This window comes from Nanorana parkeri, unplaced genomic scaffold (genome assembly GCF_000935625.1).
Source record: "Nanorana parkeri isolate BGI_ZX_2015 unplaced genomic scaffold, ASM93562v1 scaffold1767, whole genome shotgun sequence".
Classification (NCBI taxonomy): Eukaryota; Metazoa; Chordata; class Amphibia; order Anura; family Dicroglossidae; genus Nanorana; species Nanorana parkeri.
The window spans coordinates 38,081-60,839 of record NW_017308035.1 but is presented as its reverse complement, the minus strand read 5'-3'; the positions used below and the strand labels follow the sequence as shown (position 1 = coordinate 60,839).

The window sequence follows — 22,759 nt, the reverse complement described above, 5'->3', positions numbered from 1 at the left end:
GGAAACCCCCGATGCTCGACGCAAAGATCGTACTAGCTGATTACATAATAAAACAGAAGGAAAGAGGGGCATTTAAAAAAATATATATAGAAGGTGGAAAAACAAAAAGGAAAAGAAAAACTAAAGAAGAGAAGGGGGAAAAGGGCACAAGGCAGGCCATTATAATTATAAACCAAAATAGATAGAAAATCATAACAAAAAAGATAAATATATCGAGAACAATCACTAACTTACTAGGAGTTATTATCAAATCTAATTATGTCCCCTGACTACCTAGATGAACCATACCCATCAAGGATAGGAATTTGTCAGAGTTTTTATACAGTTGCCAACTAGACCACATTCTGTTGTGTTTATCTAACCAACCCATGTCCTCAACCACAAGCTGTTCCATATACATTATGTCGTCCATTACACCAGCCCAGGATGACATTGTGGGATCGTAGGGGATTTCCAACATCTAGAAATACAGACTCTATTTCAACATATCTTGCTCTTCTGATGAGATAATAAGTAGAGTTGTTTCCTGTATATAATCCTCGCCAATAAAAGGTCAGGGGACATATCAGCATATTTGCCACGAATAGAATATAAGGAAGCGTAAAATGTCCAGAAGTGAATACTGCATTAGATCAGAATGGTCCTTAATGCATGATATATAGGATGCAGATGATCTCGGATGGATGGTCCTAGCCAACATCCATCTGCATTTATTGCCATGTAAATAGAAATATATGCGATATTTGTCCCTAGGAATAAGAGAATATTGATCAAGAATGGAACGGTTACTATTACGAATATCAGACAGGTCTCTGTAGTGTTCAAATTATTAAGACCCTGCAGACCACAAAGTTGTTGAAAGTGGTGTTTAAGTCTCTGCACCCTTTTTTTTTTCAAACGGGACCCATGTTTAATAAAACCCCCTTAGTACACATTTAGGGGCCTCCCATTGAATAGGGAGAGGGGTAGTTACATGTATCATCAGATAAAAATTATTAATAGTAGAAGACAATTCCTCCAGGCATGCACCGTCATGAAGCAAATTATCAATAACCTTCAAAATGCAGATGCCAGTAGAACCCGGTCCCAGGCATAGGGTGAGGGAAACCGGAGCATGATCTGACCATAATATTGAACCTATAGAGAGGTGAAAAGTCTAAGAGATTATGATGTCTCCATATATGGTCGATGCAGCTGTATGAATTGTGTACTGAAGAATAATGAGTGAAATCCCTATTAGTAGGATGAAGAATGCGTCAACAATCCGCCAGCCTCATCGCATACATTCCTGGAACACAACCTATGAGTTGAATCCCGAGAGAGAGAAGGCTTACCTGTAGAGTCCAACTCCGCATCAAAAATTTAATTCATATCTCCTACCACCAAAATCAAGCCAGCAGCAAACTGTTCAAATCAGCTGAGTGTTCAGACACACAATCTGTGCTGGCCCTGATTAGGGGAGTAAATAGTAGCAAGTGAGAACAAGGGATTGGCATAGGAGAATTTCAGAAATAGGGATTCTACCCTGATCATCAATTACTGGATCTACCACAGTTATAGAAGCATTCTTATGGATAGCAACAGAGACCCCCTTGGACTTAGTACCCAGGCTTGAACTATGAAACCACTTTGTGTAATACTTATTGGAGAATTGAGGAATATGACCAGTTTTAAAATGGGTCTACTATAAGCACAAAAGAACAACCCTTTGTTTATGAAAGTGATATCAAATTTGAGAACGTTTCTTGGGTAAGTTTAATCCTTCTTGCATTAAAGGTAACAAAAGTGAGCTTGCATGTCCAGGTACATAAAAAAGTAAAAATATTAGGGCCTGCCAGCTAAAGCCCATAAAAAGACAAAAGGAAAAAGAAGAAAAAGAAATTGAAAAGACAACAAAAAAGGATAGCAAGATGGGTAATAAAATTACATAAAGGAAAAAATAGAAGGAGACCACAGCACATACAAAAATTTAAATGCAAATAATAAAGTATCAAAAATCTTGTACAAATAAAAATAAGTGCAGACAGTACAAACAATAACCGTCTTCTTAAATGAGGACCACCCAAAGGAGAGAGTCACATAAGGTATATAAGGCAACTGTAAAACCGTTCAGGGGCGTCTATGTGTCCAAGCGAAGAGTATGTTACCCAACAAGCATCCGCCCTGGTATATAAAAATAATGACACGACGTGACGTCATTGCGCACGCGTGTGATGACTTCACGTGCTGTTACCTGCAGGCAGCCATCTTGGAGATGGACACCGGCAGAGCGAGGAGGGCATGTCCCCTCCTCTCTCCTGCAACTGTCGGGCTCTCGGTCCATTACCGAGTGCCTCACTTTTTAGAGGGGGGTGACATGATCCAAGCAATGCCAGATGGCTGGAAGGAGTTGTGTAGGAACGCTTCTCACTACATCATTAGCGAACAACGCCCCCCTCTGGGAAATGTGCCCCATGTATGTTGAGATGTACTGCAGCCCTGGCCTGCTTCTCATATGCACTACAATAACCAAAAGATGTACATCAGTATTATATTATGCAGGACCCTAAATAACGTTCTATTCATTAACTAGCTTCTAGGTAGCAGCACATGCCTTGTATTATAAGCTTTACATTACAGCGTGGACTATCTGTTAAAATTCCTTCCTTCCTTTGGTCAGTCTTCCGTGTTTCTTTTTTTCCTGTATAATCAGATCTTACTAGAAACCAGACATCACAATAAATGAGCAGTGAAGACAGAAGAGAGTGAATAAGATGATGATGGGAAACATGTGTGGCCAATAACTATAAAGGGAAAGGTCGCCTCTTTTGTCTGCCATCTATATACATATAGTATATTTGTTATATTAGACATTTTCTCTATTATTTAGTGTTTAATTTTATAGTTTTTAATGCCTATTACCTGCTAAAGCTTACATTTTTGGGTAGAGGAGGGAAAAGTTAGAGCTCCTGCCAGGTTTTTCTTTATGTCTGTGTCCACATTGGGGATTTGTCCCTTTTACTTTCCATCCAGGTGACTTCACGGGGAGTGAGAAGAGTTTCCCAAATGGGATTTAGACAAAGCTACTAGAGCAAGCTACTACACATCTGCACATAAAACATCATCCTAGAAATATGGACCAAATATTAGATGAAATTAACATAAAAAGTACTGCTTTTTCCTGCTTTAGACACAGCTTGCTTGATACGCTATGGAGAAATTTGTCCCCACTCAGCTCAAAAACAGAGAGGGAAATGTATCAAAACTAGAGCAGAGAAAATCTGGAGCAGCTGTGCACTGCAACCAATTAGCTTCTCTTTCATTTTCAAATCTTAACTGAACTAATTGAAGGGAGAAGCTGACTGGTTGCCCTGGGCAACTGCTCCATATTTTGTCTGCTCCAATTTTGATAATTTCTGCAGAGAAAGTTGTTTTTTTCTTAAATTGAGCATGCTGCGTGGTCTTTTTAGATACATATTGCTCTTTAAGTAGTTTACCATGTCTTCAATTGCAATGACAGTTGTCCATCTTTTCCACAATAAAAGGATAACTAGGAATAGTCTGCCTTTTCTGGCATTTAGTGGAATGAGATACTCATTCAGTTTAAACACTATTATCCTTCTGTACAGCTTTTTTTTTATGTCAGCTATAATTTGTTGTACTTCTCCAAATCAAATTTTAAGCATTTGTTGTTATGATTAAATAAGGGCTGTTGTTATGAATTAGATGCAGCTGTAACTTATGTGTTACTGTCCTGGATCATTAAGCAAATCTGGAGGACCTGGATAAAATAGGGGAGTGGGCATTAATGTGGCAGATGAGGTTTAATGTCGATAAATGCAAAGTAATGCACTTTGGAATTAAAAATAAACAAATGGGTTATACAATTATGGGTATGCCGCTGGGGAAGTCAGAAATGGAGAAGGATTTGGGGGTCATTGTAGACCACAAACTGAAAGGTAGTTTGCAGTGCCAGGCTGCTGTAAACAAAGCTAGCAGGGTCTTGTCCTGTATTAAAAAGGGGATGTATTGCAGGGACAAGTCTATAATTTTGCCACTTTATAGATCATTGGTTCGACCTCATCTGGAGTACGCGGTCCAGTTCTGGTCACCAGTACTAAGAAAAGATGTCCTTGAGTTGGAAAAAGTCCAGCGAAGGGCAACCAAACTAATTAGGGGTATGGAGGACCAGAGCTACGAGACGAGGCTACTAAATTTAAACATGTTCACATTAGAGGTGAGGAGATTAAGGGGGGATATGATTTCCATGTACAAAATGTTTAATGGTGGTAGCAACATTAGCGATAAACTGTTTAAAATTAACTCCGTTACAAAAACTAGAGGCCATCACCTAAAATTGGTGGAAAAAAAATTCCAGCACAAGGGGCGAAGGGGGTTCTTCACAGTAAGATCAGTTAGGGTCTGGAACTCACTGCCACAGGCGGTGATTTCAGCAAATAATGTGGAATTGTTCAAGAAACTTTTGGACGATTTCTTAAGGGACCGTAATATACAGGGGTACGGGTACTCCTAGAATGAGATCCTAATAGGTTGGACTCGATGGACTAATGTCTTTATTCAACCTCAAATACTATGTAACTATGTAACTATGGTCACTGCTAAGGGATGTCATGCGTTGGGCTGTCATAATAGAAGCCATGTATTCATTTTCCTAAATTGGGAATTTTCATGCAAATCTTCTGTATGCTTGGGACCCCCCTCCTCCTCCTTCCCGATCTAATATGGTAGAACTCCCTGCAGCTTCTGAATTTTGCCTGTGGTGGGCACTGTAATGATTTTTACAGGTAAGGACGTGTTTTGGGGAATTTTTGCTAGAAATTATATTCAGGACCTCAATCAAAATGGGATACATTTTTTAGTCCAGCACAATTTTTTTTATACTGGGCAAATGAATGAAGCTTTATTGACCAATCCTGAAAGTGTGATTATTATTTCGTAAACAAAAGCCTTTAGTGATGGTATCGTCAAATATTATAAAAGCTCCTATTCAGGGTTTGTTAATCCAACAGGCTTCTCACCATAAAATAAATGATCCGAAGCCTAAACAAACCTATAAGATAAACGCTGGAGATTAGAATTAGCAAAGAAACACACTTGTATTTATTCAAACAAATCAAGGACATTACAGTACAACCTTCCACCATCCTATCCAATAAAACAAAGAGGGCCTTGGGATGGACTTAATCAAGGTATTACAAATTATTGTACAAACCTTGACAGATGGCTCACTCATAAACTGAGAGCTAGAGCCCAATGTTCACCACCTACACATTCAGACTGGTTAGGTAATTGCTAACCCAGACAAAAGCTATTCTTTATTTTACATGTATTACCACATGCTGTATAACCTTTAACAACAACCGCAAGACAATCTCAGAAAGAGATTTTTTTGAAAAAATCTGGTTCTCATGTCTACCACAACTGCTGTAGCAATACCTATTTCTGCCATTTCTGAAGAAATATATACAAGCTGCTATTAAAAAAAAAAATTTAAATTAAGGCCACAGACTTGAATGCAGTGGCGTAACAATCACCATAGCGACCCAGGCGGTCGCTATGGGGCCCGGGGCACAGTGGGGCCCGGCCAGATGCCGTGCGGGCCGCCTGGGTCGCTATGGGATCTTCTGCTGCTGGCTTTCACTGGCGTCTGAAGACGAACATGCCGCTGTTCAGATCATCTGTGTAGCGGCGCATTCGTCTCCACAGTCAATGAGAGCCAGCAGCAGCAGGGGAGCAGACTGGACCCGGTGTTCTAACAACGTCGCGAGCCTCTGACGTCACCTGCAGTGGAAGAGGAGGCGGGCCTGTGCTCGGCAGCAGGGGAGGAGGCGGCTTCGGTGACGAAGAAGGAGGCGGGCCCGGCGACGGAGGAGGTAAGGAGTGCGACCAGCCCACCTGAGGGTGATCCTGTAGAGCCCACCATAGAGAGTCTATGGTGGGCTCTGCAGGGTCACCCTCAGGTGGGATCTCGAGTGGGCTCTGCAAGGGGTATAACTAGAAATCACGGGGCCCCATACAAAATTTTGCTATGGGGCCCAGTGATTTCTAGTTACGCCCCTGCTTGAATGGCTTCACTGCATTCTTCTAGAAGAAGTGGAAGGAATATAACCTCTGGTCAGGGTCCACGTTGGAAGAGAGTTCCTCTCATTTCCTGTCTGGGAAGGAAGCAATGGGAAATCTCCCTAATAGAGACACAGAGGAATGGTTAGAAACCATGGCTATGTTATTATTTTTTTCAGTGTTTTTCTGCACCACTGACACTAAGGGGCTGATCTATAAATGGTCCAGCATATAGCTGGGTGAATGCTGTTCGCAAGGAGCATAGGAATTTCCTCAGCATCATCTAGGGGCCAAAGGCATCTATCCTGGGTGGAACATATATAAATAAGCTTCTTACATTTTTTATTCTACTGCCACCAGAACAAAAAAAGTGAGGGAAACCTAAGCAATGAAATTAAAAAAGTCACAGACTGCAATCTGACTGCATCCATGTAATAGAAAATTGAGTTCAACTGGGCTTCAAAATATAATTTAGTAAGGAAAATTGTAGCATTTATCATCTGCAATAATTTGTGTGTGTGGTTGTGTACTCCAGTTCAGCAGCAAAATAGACCTAGAAATCATTTTTACTAACCATGCCCCAGAACTGATATACTGTTTGTCTTCTAACTCTGGCAGTATGGTATCCCATTGGTAGCACTGAAACATCATGGAAACAGAAGATCACAATCTTGGCATGGCCCCACTCTGGTAACAGGCCTTTACTATAGTAATGTGGTACAGTTACTTGGGCTCACACTCATTTCTGTGCATGACCCCAATATTCCATTTCTTTTTAAATTCCCTACAGCATGAAACATATTTTCCCCACCTACAAACTTGACATCACTTTGTTTTTCAATATGTTAGCAGATGTAACATAGGCTGAAACAAATAAAGGTGCATTATAATGTATATTATTCCCAAGCTGCCTTTCCAACTGCAGTGCATGCTAGTAGTATTCAACAACAACAACAAAAGTCAACAATCCAAATGATCACTGCACAGGCCATTCAAATGGGCACTTGTATCAAGAAAAAGGCTCAATGGGGCATCACTACAAAAATTACTATAAGTGAAGTGTTATGCATATTCTGTTTAGTTTTAACCTTGTACTCATAGGTGTGTGAAACAATAAAATCATCTCTTATAACAACCCAACTACGACATAAATGATTTTTCCCATGGAAACATAAAGACTACTTATTGGTCTGCAGTGGCATAATGACATAAAATGAATTGGTTCAGTCTAGGGCAAACACAGAACTATAGATAAGTGGCCTTTTACCGACTGGAGGGCCAGTCGGTAACATTTTTCACAAAAGATCCACCTAACTTTCTCTACCACAGGTCTAAAATAGCTTTACCGGCCAGTTGGCAACTTTATTGATTACAGTTGTCCAGAATCTTGGAAAATCAGTAAAACTGCTATTTCTCTTATGATTAAAACATTTTAAGAACCTCATGCTCGTTGAACAAAGTGATTTGAAGAACTGTAAATGTACAAAATGTGTATGCAAAACTCTCTCCATATACTATATCTAGAATTTGCTGAGATACAACATATATCTTTATGATTTTGCAGATTGTCTCACTGCTAATTCTTTTCAGTGATTGCCCCAGTCATTGTTTTTTCTTCTAGCTATCACATCATCATTTGGTTGTTTTTTTGTTTTTTTTCTTGTGATAATCCGCTATTGATACTGAGTTTCCTTTGTATTCTATATGAACAGAACAACAGGTTTTATAAGAAAAATGTTCTTTTACAAAATAACAGATGTGCATGAGAAGAAGTCAACCATATAGGGGACCTAGCGGTGGAATTTAGCATGTAGAGCATTATAGCGATCCCAAGAATAACAGATTTATGGAGCTACAATATACCTGGCTAGCCAAAGGATTACTTTTGGAGACATATCTACAGGCAATATACAGTATAGGCTCATAAGAAGATTTCTACAGTGACAGTTCAGATGTTTGCTGTCTTCAGTAATAAAAACAAAATAAAGCTAATTGCTGTTAAATAATACCCAAGCCCTAGAACCAAATATATAAATTATATATTGCAGAGTACCAGTCCCTAGGTGTGTTGGCTGCATTCATTTATTTTTGAGGCAAAGTACAGAAAAAAACCTGTTGATTCTGCTAGAAGGTCAGTGCCGTTGTAATGTCCTATGTACTTAACTGAAACATGGCCCTACCGGGTATAAAGTACGTATACTTACTTTTGGCCAAGTAACTATAACTATACATAAATCTATACATAAATCTTTATACCTGGAGTTCGACTTTAAATGTAGTGCTAAGATATTATATCACAGAGACCAAAATAATCCGTATACTGAAATCTATCATCCCTTACTAAAGCCTGTTGCTTATATTAAATATAATTACCTAGCTCTGACTGCACTCTACAATGGCATTGTTTCTAAAGATAATTTTGTTTCTTAAGCAAGCAACATGTACAGTGCAGTAATTGTTGCCTTTTGCAATATAAATTCTTCCTTAACATAATTTAATTATCATGGAAAATGCATGACATTCATAATGAATTCAGAATCACTAGACAAAATGTTTGTTGTAAAAGGATGCGCTTAATTGCTCTTCATTGACCTTCAAAGGCAGAGTAATCGGATGACATTTTCAAGGTGTCCATCAAGCAGGGCCCATAATACTGGCTCAACATTATTCTGTTGTTAGTATCAAGGGAATGACTCACAACAACCTTGATGAGATAGCAATCTAAATCATATTTATGTGCTACGTGTGCTCTGTATGAAAGAAAAAAAGATCTTTGATCAGTTGTCCATCTGTTAAATACAACTTACTAGAAACCTAATCTTAATACTACTGAACAGACTACTCTATAAAACGGAATTCAGTGTTGATTATGAAATATATGTCACAATTTGCTTGATTAGAACCTGCTACATTAGGGTACACAGAGCCGTTTTGATTTAAGTTTACAATCATTTATGAAAAGAAGACATGTACGGGTTTGCTTGTACATGTCAAGGTACACCACTTAATATGAGATGAGTTTGAAAAGTTGATAAAAAAAATAACCGTACGAGATTATAGATGGTGCTGTATATAAAATGGGGTCTATCAATGTTGTAATAATAAATATCATCAAACAGTGGTAAAAAAAATATATATGGACCAGAAGTTAAAATGGGCAAATAATATTACATAATTGGTCATTTTTATATCCAGAGAGTTATACAGACCAGGAGGGATAGCAATATTCTGTGGCATAGAGTTGGATCTAACTGAGATTATCTTTTCAGAATGATCAAGGTGATTTGAAAGTGGGGAATTCTGCATATTAGCAATATGTATTTATCAGGCATGGATATAGATTGATTTAATGCCAAGGGGTTTTGACACCAAGAATGAGGTTATGCAACTAGAACAGGGAGGGTTCCACAACTTTCACACCTGCCATCCTGTTCACAATCAACAGCTACATGTTCCATGGTGATTGATGTGTCTATGTTATCTGTGTGGATATAAATGTAGGGGTATATTCCTGACGCTCATTACAACTGAAGAAGTGGCTTGGAAAAGCTACAAAATGTCTTCAAAATTACAAAAGAAGTCCAGTTGAATGTGACTATTATTAGCTATGCCAGGACCTAGATAAATGAGAGCCTTCACAGGCATTGTTTGATAGATGGTGAGTTTGTTACAAGATTTTGCTAAACTTTGCTGCTGTATATTCAAGACACTAATTTGAACTGAAGAAGTGGCTTAGATAAGCTATGAAACATCTTCAACATTAAAGAACAGGTCCAGTTGAATGTGACTTACTACAACTCACTATATCAAACATACAGGGCTATTCACAAAAGGGTGAAGAGTTTGGAGAAGGCAGGAGAAGTGAACAATCTAGGACAACATAACTGATTAGGAAAGTGAGCTGAATTGGAGAATGTTTCAAAATCAGCTATTTTGGACTAGATTGTTCACTTCCCCTGCCTTCTCCAAACTCTTCACCCTTTTGTGAATAGCCCCATAATGTTTTGTAGTGTTTTGTAGTAAAAGCAGTATACATAACCAATATAGAACCATAACAAAGCATCTTAAAGGATACAAAATATTGTAATGCCGTGCGTTCCAATGCGGTGCGACTTGGGTCGCGACTTCATGACCAAGGACAAATGTGGGCCCTGAGGTTACACAGGTTGAGAACCACTGGTCTAAATACAATAGGAATGTGAACTTTTACTTGAATCTTGGCGTTTTGTGTATTTCTTCCCGTTCTCTGCAGTAATACAGTGTAACACTTTTCAGGGTGACCGGCCTTGTACCTGCCCCCTTCCTGTAGTTTTCTGCAGGCAGTCTGTAATGGGTGGGCCTCCTGGGTCCTTCCCATAGCTCTGCACTCTGCACAGGCTATGTATAGCACAGTGATGATGTCATTGCTAATTTTAGTAGATATAAGTAGATTTATATATTTTTTTATTTTTTTTTAGAAATATATGTGTTTGTGCAAAGAGTTTAGCTTTAATAAGGTAATATGGCAAGAAGCATCTGCATTTTGAGTATTTGTGGCAGTGGCCGTGTAAAGTGTTCAGTAATATTTGTGGAGAATGTTGAAGGTGGAGACAGTTGATAAGTGGGATTATTGAATGCAGATGATAGCTGGCTTTGTTAGCGCCAAAAGCTGGCCATACACCTTACAACCATCGCATGACTTTCGTTGTGCGATGGTTGTAAGGTAATTAAAACCTCGTACGATCTGCCCATCTTGGACAGGCAGATCTTACGATCGTGGGATCACCCGCGATTATCGTACGATAATTCGGCAGGTGTATGGGCACCTTTACAGTCAATAAGAGCTTGTCTATGCATTGAGGGGGAAATAAAGCACCACACCTTATGCAACAGTACTCTACACATAGTGTATGTGTCTTGAGTAACTCTGGGGATTTGTGTAGAGGAAATATGAGTGTAAATCCTTCTGACAGAATTCAGCAGCAGAATAAAACTAGAAAAACTGGATTTGTGTACCTACCGTGAAATCCTTTTCTTGGAAGTTGAAAGAGGGACACTGGGATTTCCAAAAGCAGTCAACCTAAGGGATGGGCAAAATAGCATACTAAATGCTAACCAGCTCAACTATAATAACTAGAAATCAAACTAGGGACTGCCTGCAGCTCACAGAGTTTGCCGGAAGGACCTTAAACCAAAAACTAAGATTTACCTGGGGAAACTTAGTGAACAGCAAATTGCAAACCTGGGAAACAGTTGCCCGATGACAAAAAGCCCAAGAAGCACTCCCAGATCTAGTAGAGTGTGCTTTGACAGGAAAGGGTGGAACCCTAAAATACCATAAGCTTGAATGATTTCTCTAAACCACTGAGTAATGGTAAAACAAGAAGCTGGTTCCCCTTTTTCTTATAGAAGCAGTGGCTGCAAGTCTACATGTCTACATTTACAGCTCCAACTACACCTGGACAATAAAGGGAAATCTCCTTCTGATATATTTGGGCTGGACAGATGGATGTCCTGGTTGAGGTGAAAGGCTCAGACAAGCTCGGTAAGAAAATGAGGTTGAGGCCTTAACAACATCTTGTCCTTGGGTAAAAGAAAAAAAGTTCTTACAGGATAAAGTTGCTAGTTCAGACTCATTCCTCACAGAGGTGATGGTGACAAGGAATGCAACACTGTGAATGAAAGAGATAAGGACTCTGATAGGTTCAGAGTTTCTGAAGTGCTACGGTAAATAAGGTTAAATCCCATGCAGCCACAGGTGGGCACAAAGTGGGAGCTACAAGAAATACATCTTGTACAGAAATCTTAATCAAAGAACTGCATAGAATGAGAGGTTAGCGGTCTTTGGAATGATATCTCAGCTGCTGAGATCTGACCCTTGATATTGTTGATATAAGCCTGATTAAAAAATAGTTAGGATTTGCCCCACTGAGTATATTTTGGTATTAAAATTTCTTTCCTAGCACCATAGAAAGTATGCCTTCGATGTGTGATGGTAGACCTCATGGAAGGTGGACTTGCCTGGCTTTAAACATCATGGGGATCACCAAGTCGGAGAGGCCTTTCTCAATGAAGACCAGGATACTGTTAAAGCCAGCAACTGTGAAGCAGAACAGCAAACCGGCCCTTGGGACAGAAGATCTGGTTGAGCTGGAAGAGCCCACAGAGTGTCTGTCAGGAGTCTAATCAGGTCAGGTTACCACATCCACCTGGGGCATTCCAGAGCTACAAGGATCACCAGAATACTCTCTATCTTAATCCTGTGGCAAATGAGGAAGGGGTTTCAGGGAAAGAAAGGTGTAAATCCAGTTGTACTGATCCCATGGAACCACCAGAACATCTACTGCTTGCACCAGAGCATCTCTGCACCTGGAGAATTCTGGGTGGAGGGACTATTGCCCTGGGTCTAGGCTCTGCAGGCTGAGGGAGTCTGCCTGATGGTTAATGTACACAACGTTTGTGGCATTGTCTGACTAGATCCTGCTCAGAAGACCCCCCAGTCAAAATATCCAGAGTTATAAGGACAACCAAAACTGCTTATAGCTCCAGAATGTTGATTGAAGTCAGGACATTTTAACCACAGAATTCTCCCCATGTAAACTGATAGGAGATTCATAATGGAAATAAAATAAGAAAAGTCCACTAACCCATCTCCACAGTAGTATAGAGTGGTCAGTATGAACTCTAATTGCTCCAGAAAGAGGATTATTGTGGTGTAAAGCTGGATTTCTTGCCCTAATGTTTGACAGACTGATATCATGGCCATGGAAGGTTGCATGACAGGGCCTGCTAGAGAAACAAAGTTTTGAATCTTTAAATACTGGCACATCTTCAATCATCAGTCAGGACAGATCACCTTTCCTAATAAAGGCCTTCTTAAATGGGTATTGGATTACAAAACATTTGTAAGGAGTAAAACATTAATCAGGAGTCTCCCAGTTAGCGTACAGGAAAAGTTTTAGTAGTCTTAGGACCTTTTAGGGTTCCTAGACTGGTACCATCTCTGGTTGAAGCCATGGGCTGCTTGTCAATTTTTAGGGCTCTCTCAGTCTGGATGTTTTGGTGGTTGCCTGTGAACTCTCAGGGACAATATCATACTGCAAGGATTTGAAAGACTCTTCATCAGATAGTGCTTCTGCAACTGAAGGCCCAGAGGCCGCTAAGGCTGCAAGCAGGTCAGATAATGATTCTGCAGGGGAAGGCGTTGAGGTACCCTTCTGTCCTCTGGGTCAGAAAGTCAAAATTGCAAAGCCGGGTTATGATTATATTTGGTGAATAACGTCACACGGGATCACCCAGCCACTTTGTTTACAATGCCACAGGGTACTGTCATTTAGTGGCAGTAGTCTTTTTATGTCACTTTTGCAGGAGCATGTTGTTTACAATGCCACAGTGTACTGTCATTTAGTGGCAGTAGTCTTTTTATGTCACTTTTGCAGGAGCATGTTGTTTACAATGCCACAGGGAACTGTCATTTAGTGGCAGTAGTCTTTTTATGTCACTTTTACAGAAGTATGTTGTACCAGTCCGCAACTTCATGTTTAAAGTGTATTTTTGCAGCCAAATTGGCATGACACCTATTTATATTTGTTCCCATTCACATAGCATAAGCTAAAAAAAAACAACTAAAAAATGCTTCTTACAGTTTAAACTGCTTTTACTTGGTTTAGGGTTTAAGGGTTAACATGTCTACTTGCTTGTCTTTCTTTGCAATGTTAGGTGAGGCTGTGAGGAGTGAGGGGTCAGAGGTGGTTTGTCCATTGTATGTTAAGAGAATGAGAGGAACACAATCCTCCAATTTTAGTCCTAAGGCTTTCCATTAGGACAGATCATCATGAAGGTGCTGAGAAAAACCTGGAATCTGCCATCTTGCCTACTTTAACAAAACATCTAAGAAAAATGTTTTTTATTATTTTTCTTTATGCTGTGTGAATAATGACCACATAAACATTTTCTCAAATTTTACTGCAAAAGTGGAAATAAACTTTAGGGCAACCCCCAAGCATGTTATTTAACCGCTTGCCGTCCACCCGTTGTGAAAAAACGGACGGACGGCAAACTCACATGGGCGGGTTGCCGTAATTAGACGGCTTCTTTTTCTGCTCACGCGCGCCCCCGGGCAGAAAAAAACCGTCCATTCTGAGGAGCCGTTACCAGCTGTTTGACATACACAAACGATCGGCGGCTCCATAGCCGCCGATCGCTTGTATGTTGTGGCTGCGCACCCCCCTCCCCCTCTTCGAGTCCTGCCGCTGCCCCCTCCTGCACCCTCACCTTCAATACCAGGATCCACTACCCCATCTGCAGCCCGGGACCGGCTCTTGAGGGTGTCAGGAGGTAAGATGGGAGGGAGATCAGCATCTTCCTCCTTGCTGAACTCCCTCCGTAGTGTGAATGCGAAAGTGATGTGCATAACATCACTTCCGCATTCACCTGTCAGTCCTCTGGCTGCTATAGCCAGAGAGAAGAAGCTGATGAAGCAGATCTCTGCTTCATTAGCTTCTTTGGGGGGTCCCAAGGTGACTTTAGGGGTCTCAGAGACCCCTGATATCTCCATAAAGAGGACCTGTCAGTGTGCCTTTGCTATTATATAGGGGGATTGTTATCCCCCTGTGTTATAGCACTGACATTAAATGTTAAAAAAAACAAAAAGTTAAAACAAAAACTCGCACATAAAAAAGTAAAACATTTTTTTGAAGTCTCCCACCTCCATGTTTACGCACCTATAAACGTAAATATGCGTCAGATGCACCAGCGCGCGAAAACAACAATTGCGCTACACATGTTACATATCGCTGCGAACGTTGGAGTGAGAGCAATAATTCTAGGGCCATCAATCACTGATGACACTAAACTGATGAGCGGTAAAAGCTTTTAAAGCGTCGCCTATGGCCAATTTTGGGTATTGTAGTTTTTTGAGGTTTCGCAGGCACACGCAATTTTAAGGCTTGACATGTTTGGTGTCTTTTTACCCGACATGACCCCGTCTTAACAAATTGGGTAATAATAAAGGTTTTATAATTTAATATAGGGGAAACAGTTTTTTTTTTATTTTCTGTAATTTTCCTTACTATAGTAAAAAATTTAAAACCCCAGTTGTGATTAAATACCACCAAAAGAAAGCTCTATCTGTCCCCAGAAAATTGTATAAATTCATTTAAGTACAGCGTTGCGTGACGGAATAAATGTCAGTCAAAGTACTGCAGCGCTGAATACTGAAAAATGGCCTGGCCAGGAAGGGGGTTTAACACCGCGGACTTCAAGTGGTTAAAGAAATTGTGCATTTTTAATGTTGCCAATTAAGTCACGTTAAAAAGCCCCTCTCTCCACTGAACAGTGTCTTTAAAACATTTTTTTATTTTGCATTGGTACTTGTCCCCCATGGCATTGTCCAGCTACCCATGTCCTTTTTTAAACAAAAGCTTACAAACTGGACTGAAAAAGGGCAGAACAAAATGAAGATTTACTTCCCATAGACTCCAATGGGGTTTACCATTCAGGGTTTGCGGATTCCAAATGGGTTTGGTAAACATCCAGCAAACTGAACTTGGTTTGCTTTGCTTATAATAATGGCCAGCTTACACAAAGACTTGTCGAAGAAAAATCTCATAAATCAATTACCCATTTCAGTCCTGGTTAGCTGAGTTGAAATACATTGAAACAAAAGAGAGCACTCCTTTTCAAGTAAAAAGGGTTGACGTGTACGTATACAAAAACCCATGACAATACTGATACTGATAAGCATTCAAGCAATTTCTTTTTTCATTAAATATAGCGGTTCTTTAAATAGTGGTCTAATAAGACCACTATTTAAAGAACCGCTATATTTAATGAAAAAAGCAATTGCTTGAATGCTTTATTAACTATGCTTTCAATGCATGCAGGGTGTCTTTCCATCTGGTGGTACCTTAATTGGCAATTACTGAAGCACCTTGCTGTTAAAAGCTGCCAGTAGTGTATTTTGGTCTGTCTGCAAATCAAGGCTTTATCAATAAAAAAAAGTCACCCATGCTGCAAAGATGTGTAAAAAGTTTAATGACCAAAGCAAGTATAAAACACCCATTTTCAGTATTTAAATACCTAATGCTTGCTGAGGTGAGAGACTGGGGGAGATTAACAAAAATAAAATGTTGTGACATAGTAAACTTAAGATTTTGTTTGTAACATTTGGTTCAAAACTTTTATTTGAAGTGGCCCCCAAATACTAATCCCTCCTGTGCACAATAGAACATATGTGTGGAACGGGTAGTGGGGTGCCTAGGAGTTAGCATCGGGACACTTGTGCAGCAGCAATAGTGGAATAGCTAGCAGTATTAGCAGCAGCACAATACATGTGGTAGGGGTAGGAAGGATATCTTTGAACTAGAAAGAGTTCAGCAAAGGACAACAAAATTAATAAGAGTGTTGGAGGACCTCAGTTATGAGGAATGATTACCAGGAAAAATGGGTGTGTTGATAAATTCAAAAGACTTTCAGATATTTTCCTCAGTCAGCATAATATAAAGGGCTATTGAAATTCTTAAATTGCTAGGAGTTAAAATAGGAATTAGCCAATGGAGTCAGGAAGGAACACACACAAAGGTTGAACTACTGTACATGGACCTGTGCAATTTTTTCACCCTTATGAACTATGTAACAAACGAAATAATTAGCCAAAAAAACATTAGAAATGGGGGTGGGGGGATTTACATATTGAAGATAATGACCTGGTGATTCCTTTCGTTTTGGGAATGAGACCACCACCTGGGGATTTTAGAGAGGATCCTTTAATGAGCCAGTCATCTCGAATGGTATACATGTCTTCCCGTGGAATATAAATAATGTAAGCTTTGGGTAATATATTCAGACAGTGTAGGTTACACTTATTTCTGGATTATATTCTGGTTATTCAGGTGTATACGAGCAGAACAGAAATTATATATACTGTATATGGCTTCAGCTGCTTTTTAAGATTTCTTTAGTTATTTAGCACACAACAGATGTTATAAAGTAATAATTTTAAGTCACTATTTAGTCACAATTTAATACATTTTTTAATTAAAAAAATTGTAGAATAATAAAAAAAAGTGTAGACAGCTTTACTTACTGACAACACCACGGTCCTCTTGGAACTGTATTCCCTTTGCTCGCAGTACCACTACTGTCAAACGTCCAAGGTAGTCATTGTAGCTTAGAGAAAACTGTATGTCTCCATACTCTGATGGTGGCTGTTAAAGGAAAAATTTCATATTTGATGATTATTAAGACACAGCATTCCTCCTGACTCCCTTGGAACATGGTGACCCCCTTTAAGTTCCTTCAAACACTAACTATAAATAAAATATCAATCTGAGAAAACCCAGATTTATGATTACTACTTACTATTACTCAGATGTTGATCATGGTAGCCAGAAAATGTAGATAAATACTAGTGAACTAGAATACTAGTGAAACTTGTTTGGGGTCCTTTGTCCTAAACATGCCTTTTTATGTTGTGAACACATAAAGTACCCAACTTACCCAAGCTTAATTTGTTCTTAGTTTTGGGTAGAGCAAGGACATTTATAACAGGTTTTTATTTCTGTCTAAGACTGCCATTAGGGAGATTTTCTCTAACTTCCGCTCTCTGTGACCCTCATACAGGAAATGCAAGGTGTGCTAGTCACTGAGACCAGAAGTCACAGGCAGCAACAAAAATACTGTCAGAAGTGTATCTCTAATACTTTAATAAATATGTGTTGTTTGTTTTTCCTTTGAAGACATTTTCCATCACTTCCTGTACTGAAAACAAGTGAGAGTAAAGCTCCCTAATAAAAAAAAGAAAACATATGATGTAGACTCAAACCCTTTCCAAAACAAAATAAAAAGTTTTGCCAGCTCTTGAGCTGTAGGTTCTTCTAATGTTTACACAGGCAAAAATAGATATTATACCCACACCTAACTGCTGCAATGATTGCATCTAATTTAATGTCTTCCTAAAGGAAATTTCTAATTTTCAGTAACTTTGAACCCTCACTTTAAGCAGGATTCATAAAACTGATTTTGTTCATAGCTCACATAATTAATTTACACATAAAATGACAAACACATTTTTCTACCTTTTTAAGCCAATGTTTTCTCTAACATTGATCATCTGGGTCCTCAATAGAGATGAGCAAATTTGTTAAATGCTTTTAATATTCCCTAAAGCTTTATATGATGCTACAGACCAGTACAATTTTCAAGGACATCCTCAGCGACAGCATACTCTGGCAGTACATATTTGGCTGTGCAAGTGTATTTTGTCTTTCACAATTAGTTTGGCTTACATACAGCAGCACCCAAATTGGATGCATTTCAGATTTTTTTTAAAAGCCTTCTACAGGTAGTTTTGCTGTGGCACATGCTTTTTATAATTTATATAGTGGTAATAGACCTGCTTTGATCAGTGAATAGAAATCAGCGAGTGGTTCGCTGAAACTGTCCCTGTTCCTGCTGAAACAGAAATGTCCTGCCACTGGCCGATTTTCTATCAGGCTCTCATTAAGAATTAAGAGACCGCAGATGAGATAGCACTGCAGAATTGGTCAGCTGCTGGATAATTTCAATTAATACTAGGTCAAAATGTATCAAGAAACAAAATGCACAGACAGCAGTGTAACGTTTTAATGAGCAAGACTAGGGCCCAAATGCACTGGAGACAAAGAACAGAGGCAAGTGTTTTACTGCAAGATTTAAGATGCCACAGATGATACAGCAGTGTAAGTTGGCCAGCAACAGAACAGTTTTAGTTATGGATAATAAGACTAACTAGTATATACCTAACTTTTATTTTTAATATAGTTATAGCAATGTATGGTGAATGCAAGTGATATGTGAGTCCCTTTGCAGTTTCTCAGCTTTCCCTAGCAATTCCCTACAGCAGTCTCCAATACGCTGACACTATGGTTGCTCTGTGCCCGCCACGATCCTTTTATATCCTCCCCCATCCTCTGGAACTCTTTCCCCCACCCTGTCCGTCTATCTCCCACACTGACTGCCTTTAGGCGTTCCCTAAAGACTCATCTCTTCAGGGAAGCCTATCCCACCGCAACCTAACCACTGAACCTTCACATTCTTACATAATTCATTCCCACAGCTACCACAGCTACCTCATGTATCATTTCCCCCTCCTCTTTTAGATTGTAAGCCCTCAGGGGCAGGGCCCTCCTTACCATCTTGTCTTGAATTGTATTGTAACTGTAATGTCTTCCTTATATTGTAAAGCGCTGCGCAAACTGTTGGCGCTATATAAATACTATGTAATAATAATAATAATATTGTAGGAAATGGATTATCCAAAAGCCCTCTTATTGGCCCTTCTTGAAAGAAAAATTACAAGGAGAATTCCTATCTAACATCAAACATGAAATCATATAGGATGGAAGATATACAGTATTATGTGTTATTTATATGAAGACCTCTTACCACATACTTTGCTTTGCAACTGAAAGTTACAGTTAAACAGCACAATATGTTGACTAAAAAATGGTTTGATTCTCTGTAATTCCTTACCTCTGAACTCTCTTGTTCAAGATCCCGCCAAATGACAAGCTTGCCATCATCTGTTAAATTCTCATTTTTCAGGGGGAAGAGAACCTGTCCTAAGAGATGGTGCTTCTTTATTTTATCCACATGATAAACAGAAAATCTCAGAATTCTCTGATGTAATGTTTTACCAGAAACCTAGATAAAATCAAACACATGGTCTGTACAAGATCACAAGTGAGGAGTATTTAATTTAAACGAAAAACTGAGAGCAGAAAAACACTAACGGTTATTCACAAAAGGGTGAAGAGTTTGGAGAAGGCAGGAGAAGTGAACAATCTAGGACAACATAGCTGATATGGAAAGTGATATGGAAAGTGAGCTGAATTGGAGAATTTTTCCAAATCAGCTATGTTGTCCTAGATTGTTCACTATTCCTGCTTTCTCCAAACTCTTCACCCTTTTGTGAATAACCCTGTAAAGGTGCCCATACACTGCACGATTCTCGTACGAGAATCGTGGGAAATCCCGCGATCGTACGAGAATCATGCAGTGTATGGAAGGTGTGCGACCGTTTCTAATGTACGGTCGCACGACTTTTGTATATCGAGCATGTTGGAAAACCAGCCGAGAATCGTACGATTTTCGGCTGGTTTTTAACATGATCGAGAGATCACTGCCGAACGGGCCGGTGTGCGCATGCGCACACTGCCCGTTCAGCATTGCAGTAATCGGAAGCCCGCCCCTCAGCGGGGCAGGCTTGCGATGATTGCAGGTACGATCTGCCTGTCCAAGATGGGCAGATCGTATGTATTTTTAATTAATTTACAACCCTCGCAAGACAAAAGTCTTGCGGGGTTTGTATAGTGTATGGGCACCTTTAGAGTGCATTTTCATCTTTGCAGTCAAATTTGAGAAACCTCCACTATATGTTTGTGTTCCCATTCACACAGTATGGCCAGACCATTTTTTTGCAATTATTTTTTTTGCATTTCAAAATTAGATTGTAAGCCCTCAGGGGCAGGGCCCTCCTTACCATCTTGTCTTGAATTGTATTGTAACTGTAATGTCTTCCTTATATTGTAAAGCGCTGCGCAAACTGTTGGCGCTATATAAATACTATGTAATAATAATAATAATATTGTAGGAAATGGATTATCCAAAAGCCCTCTTATTGGCCCTTCTTGAAAGAAAAATTACAAGGAGAATTCCTATCTAACATCAAACATGAAATCATATAGGATGGAAGATATACAGTATTATGTGTTATTTATATGAAGACCTCTTACCACATACTTTGCTTTGCAACTGAAAGTTACAGTTAAACAGCACAATATGTTGACTAAAAAATGGTTTGATTCTCTGTAATTCCTTACCTCTGAACTCTCTTGTTCAAGATCCCGCCAAATGACAAGCTTGCCATCATCTGTTAAATTCTCATTTTTCAGGGGGAAGAGAACCTGTCCTAAGAGATGGTGCTTCTTTATTTTATCCACATGATAAACAGAAAATCTCAGAATTCTCTGATGTAATGTTTTACCAGAAACCTAGATAAAATCAAACACATGGTCTGTACAAGATCACAAGTGAGGAGTATTTAATTTAAACGAAAAACTGAGAGCAGAAAAACACTAACGGTTATTCACAAAAGGGTGAAGAGTTTGGAGAAGGCAGGAGAAGTGAACAATCTAGGACAACATAGCTGATATGGAAAGTGATATGGAAAGTGAGCTGAATTGGAGAATTTTTCCAAATCAGCTATGTTGTCCTAGATTGTTCACTATTCCTGCTTTCTCCAAACTCTTCACCCTTTTGTGAATAACCCTGTAAAGGTGCCCATACACTGCACGATTCTCGTACGAGAATCGTGGGAAATCCCGCGATCGTACGAGAATCATGCAGTGTATGGAAGGTGTGCGACCGTTTCTAATGTACGGTCGCACGACTTTTGTATATCGAGCATGTTGGAAAACCAGCCGAGAATCGTACGATTTTCGGCTGGTTTTTAACATGATCGAGAGATCACTGCCGAACGGGCCGGTGTGCGCATGCGCACACTGCCCGTTCAGCATTGCAGTAATCGGAAGCCCGCCCCTCAGCGGGGCAGGCTTGCGATGATTGCAGGTACGATCTGCCTGTCCAAGATGGGCAGATCGTATGTATTTTTAATTAATTTACAACCCTCGCAAGACAAAAGTCTTGCGGGGTTTGTATAGTGTATGGGCACCTTTAGAGTGCATTTTCATCTTTGCAGTCAAATTTGAGAAACCTCCACTATATGTTTGTGTTCCCATTCACACAGTATGGCCAGACCATTTTTTTGCAATTATTTTTTTTGCATTTCAAAATTAAGCAGCAATTGTTACATTTTTTTTTTAATTATGCTGTGAATAGAAATAGATTAGAAATATAAAGTTTGTATTTTCATATGAAAGCATACAATACAAGCATATGATAAGCACACAATTGCAAAACAACATACCCTTCAACGCCCTGCAATGGCTTTGAAAATAATGCAGGCATATGATACGATATTGTAAAAATGTAGATGTGTTGTCAGAATTCATTAACACGTTACATAAATAGCTTTCTTTAACATTTGTAAATTGTAATTGCATGCTTATCATAATGTTCCCTACAAATGTAAACTTGTGACTTCCTTCTAAATATGCTAGTTGCCTGGCTGTTATACCAATCCTCCGGCTCCAAGTCACTGACCTGACACAAATATGCAGATCAGGAAGATTAGAGTAAACAGAAACGTTTCTTATCTCCATACTTGTTCCAGTTTAGTAATTCAAAGTATTTTTTTTTAACAGGCACATTTTATTGTTTTTTCAAAGTACAAAAGGTATAGTTTCAGAAAGATACAGAACTCGGTTTTGTGAAAACAAAACAGAGTGTAGGCTCAGTAGAGCGTGTCCAATACAGTAGGCATAGGAATTACATTCCAATTGTTGTACTATGTAATTAAAAAAAATGTTTATAGCTGTGTGTGTTATGGGTTTTTTGCAAACAGTGCATGGCTCTGAGTGGAAAAAGGGGTGGTTAGAATATGTGTGTTCCCACAAAGCAATATTTCAGGATAGAGACCAGTGAAGAAGAAATCTAATCAGAAAGGTGTGAATGAGTAGTCCAGAGGGACCATATTTTTTCAAATTTAGCCACATAGAGTCTCTATGTAATATATACACTTTAGCTACTTAGACACACCTCTAATTGCTGCTATATATAT

At 39.3% G+C, this 22,759-nt stretch overlaps 1 protein-coding gene across 1 annotated transcript in view; it reads right to left on the bottom strand.

Moving 5' to 3' along the window:
- LOC108799602 (synaptotagmin-15-like) overlaps positions 1 to 22,759 on the bottom strand; it is a 60,573-nt gene that overhangs the window by 7,759 nt on the left and 30,055 nt on the right. Inside the window, exons 5-6 of the mRNA XM_018571489.1 lie at positions 20,901 to 21,071; positions 17,126 to 17,246 (exon numbers count right to left, since the gene is read on the bottom strand). Coding sequence (XP_018426991.1) covers positions 17,126 to 17,246; positions 20,901 to 21,071 — 292 coding nt within the window. The remainder of the gene's footprint in view (positions 1 to 17,125; positions 17,247 to 20,900; positions 21,072 to 22,759) is intronic.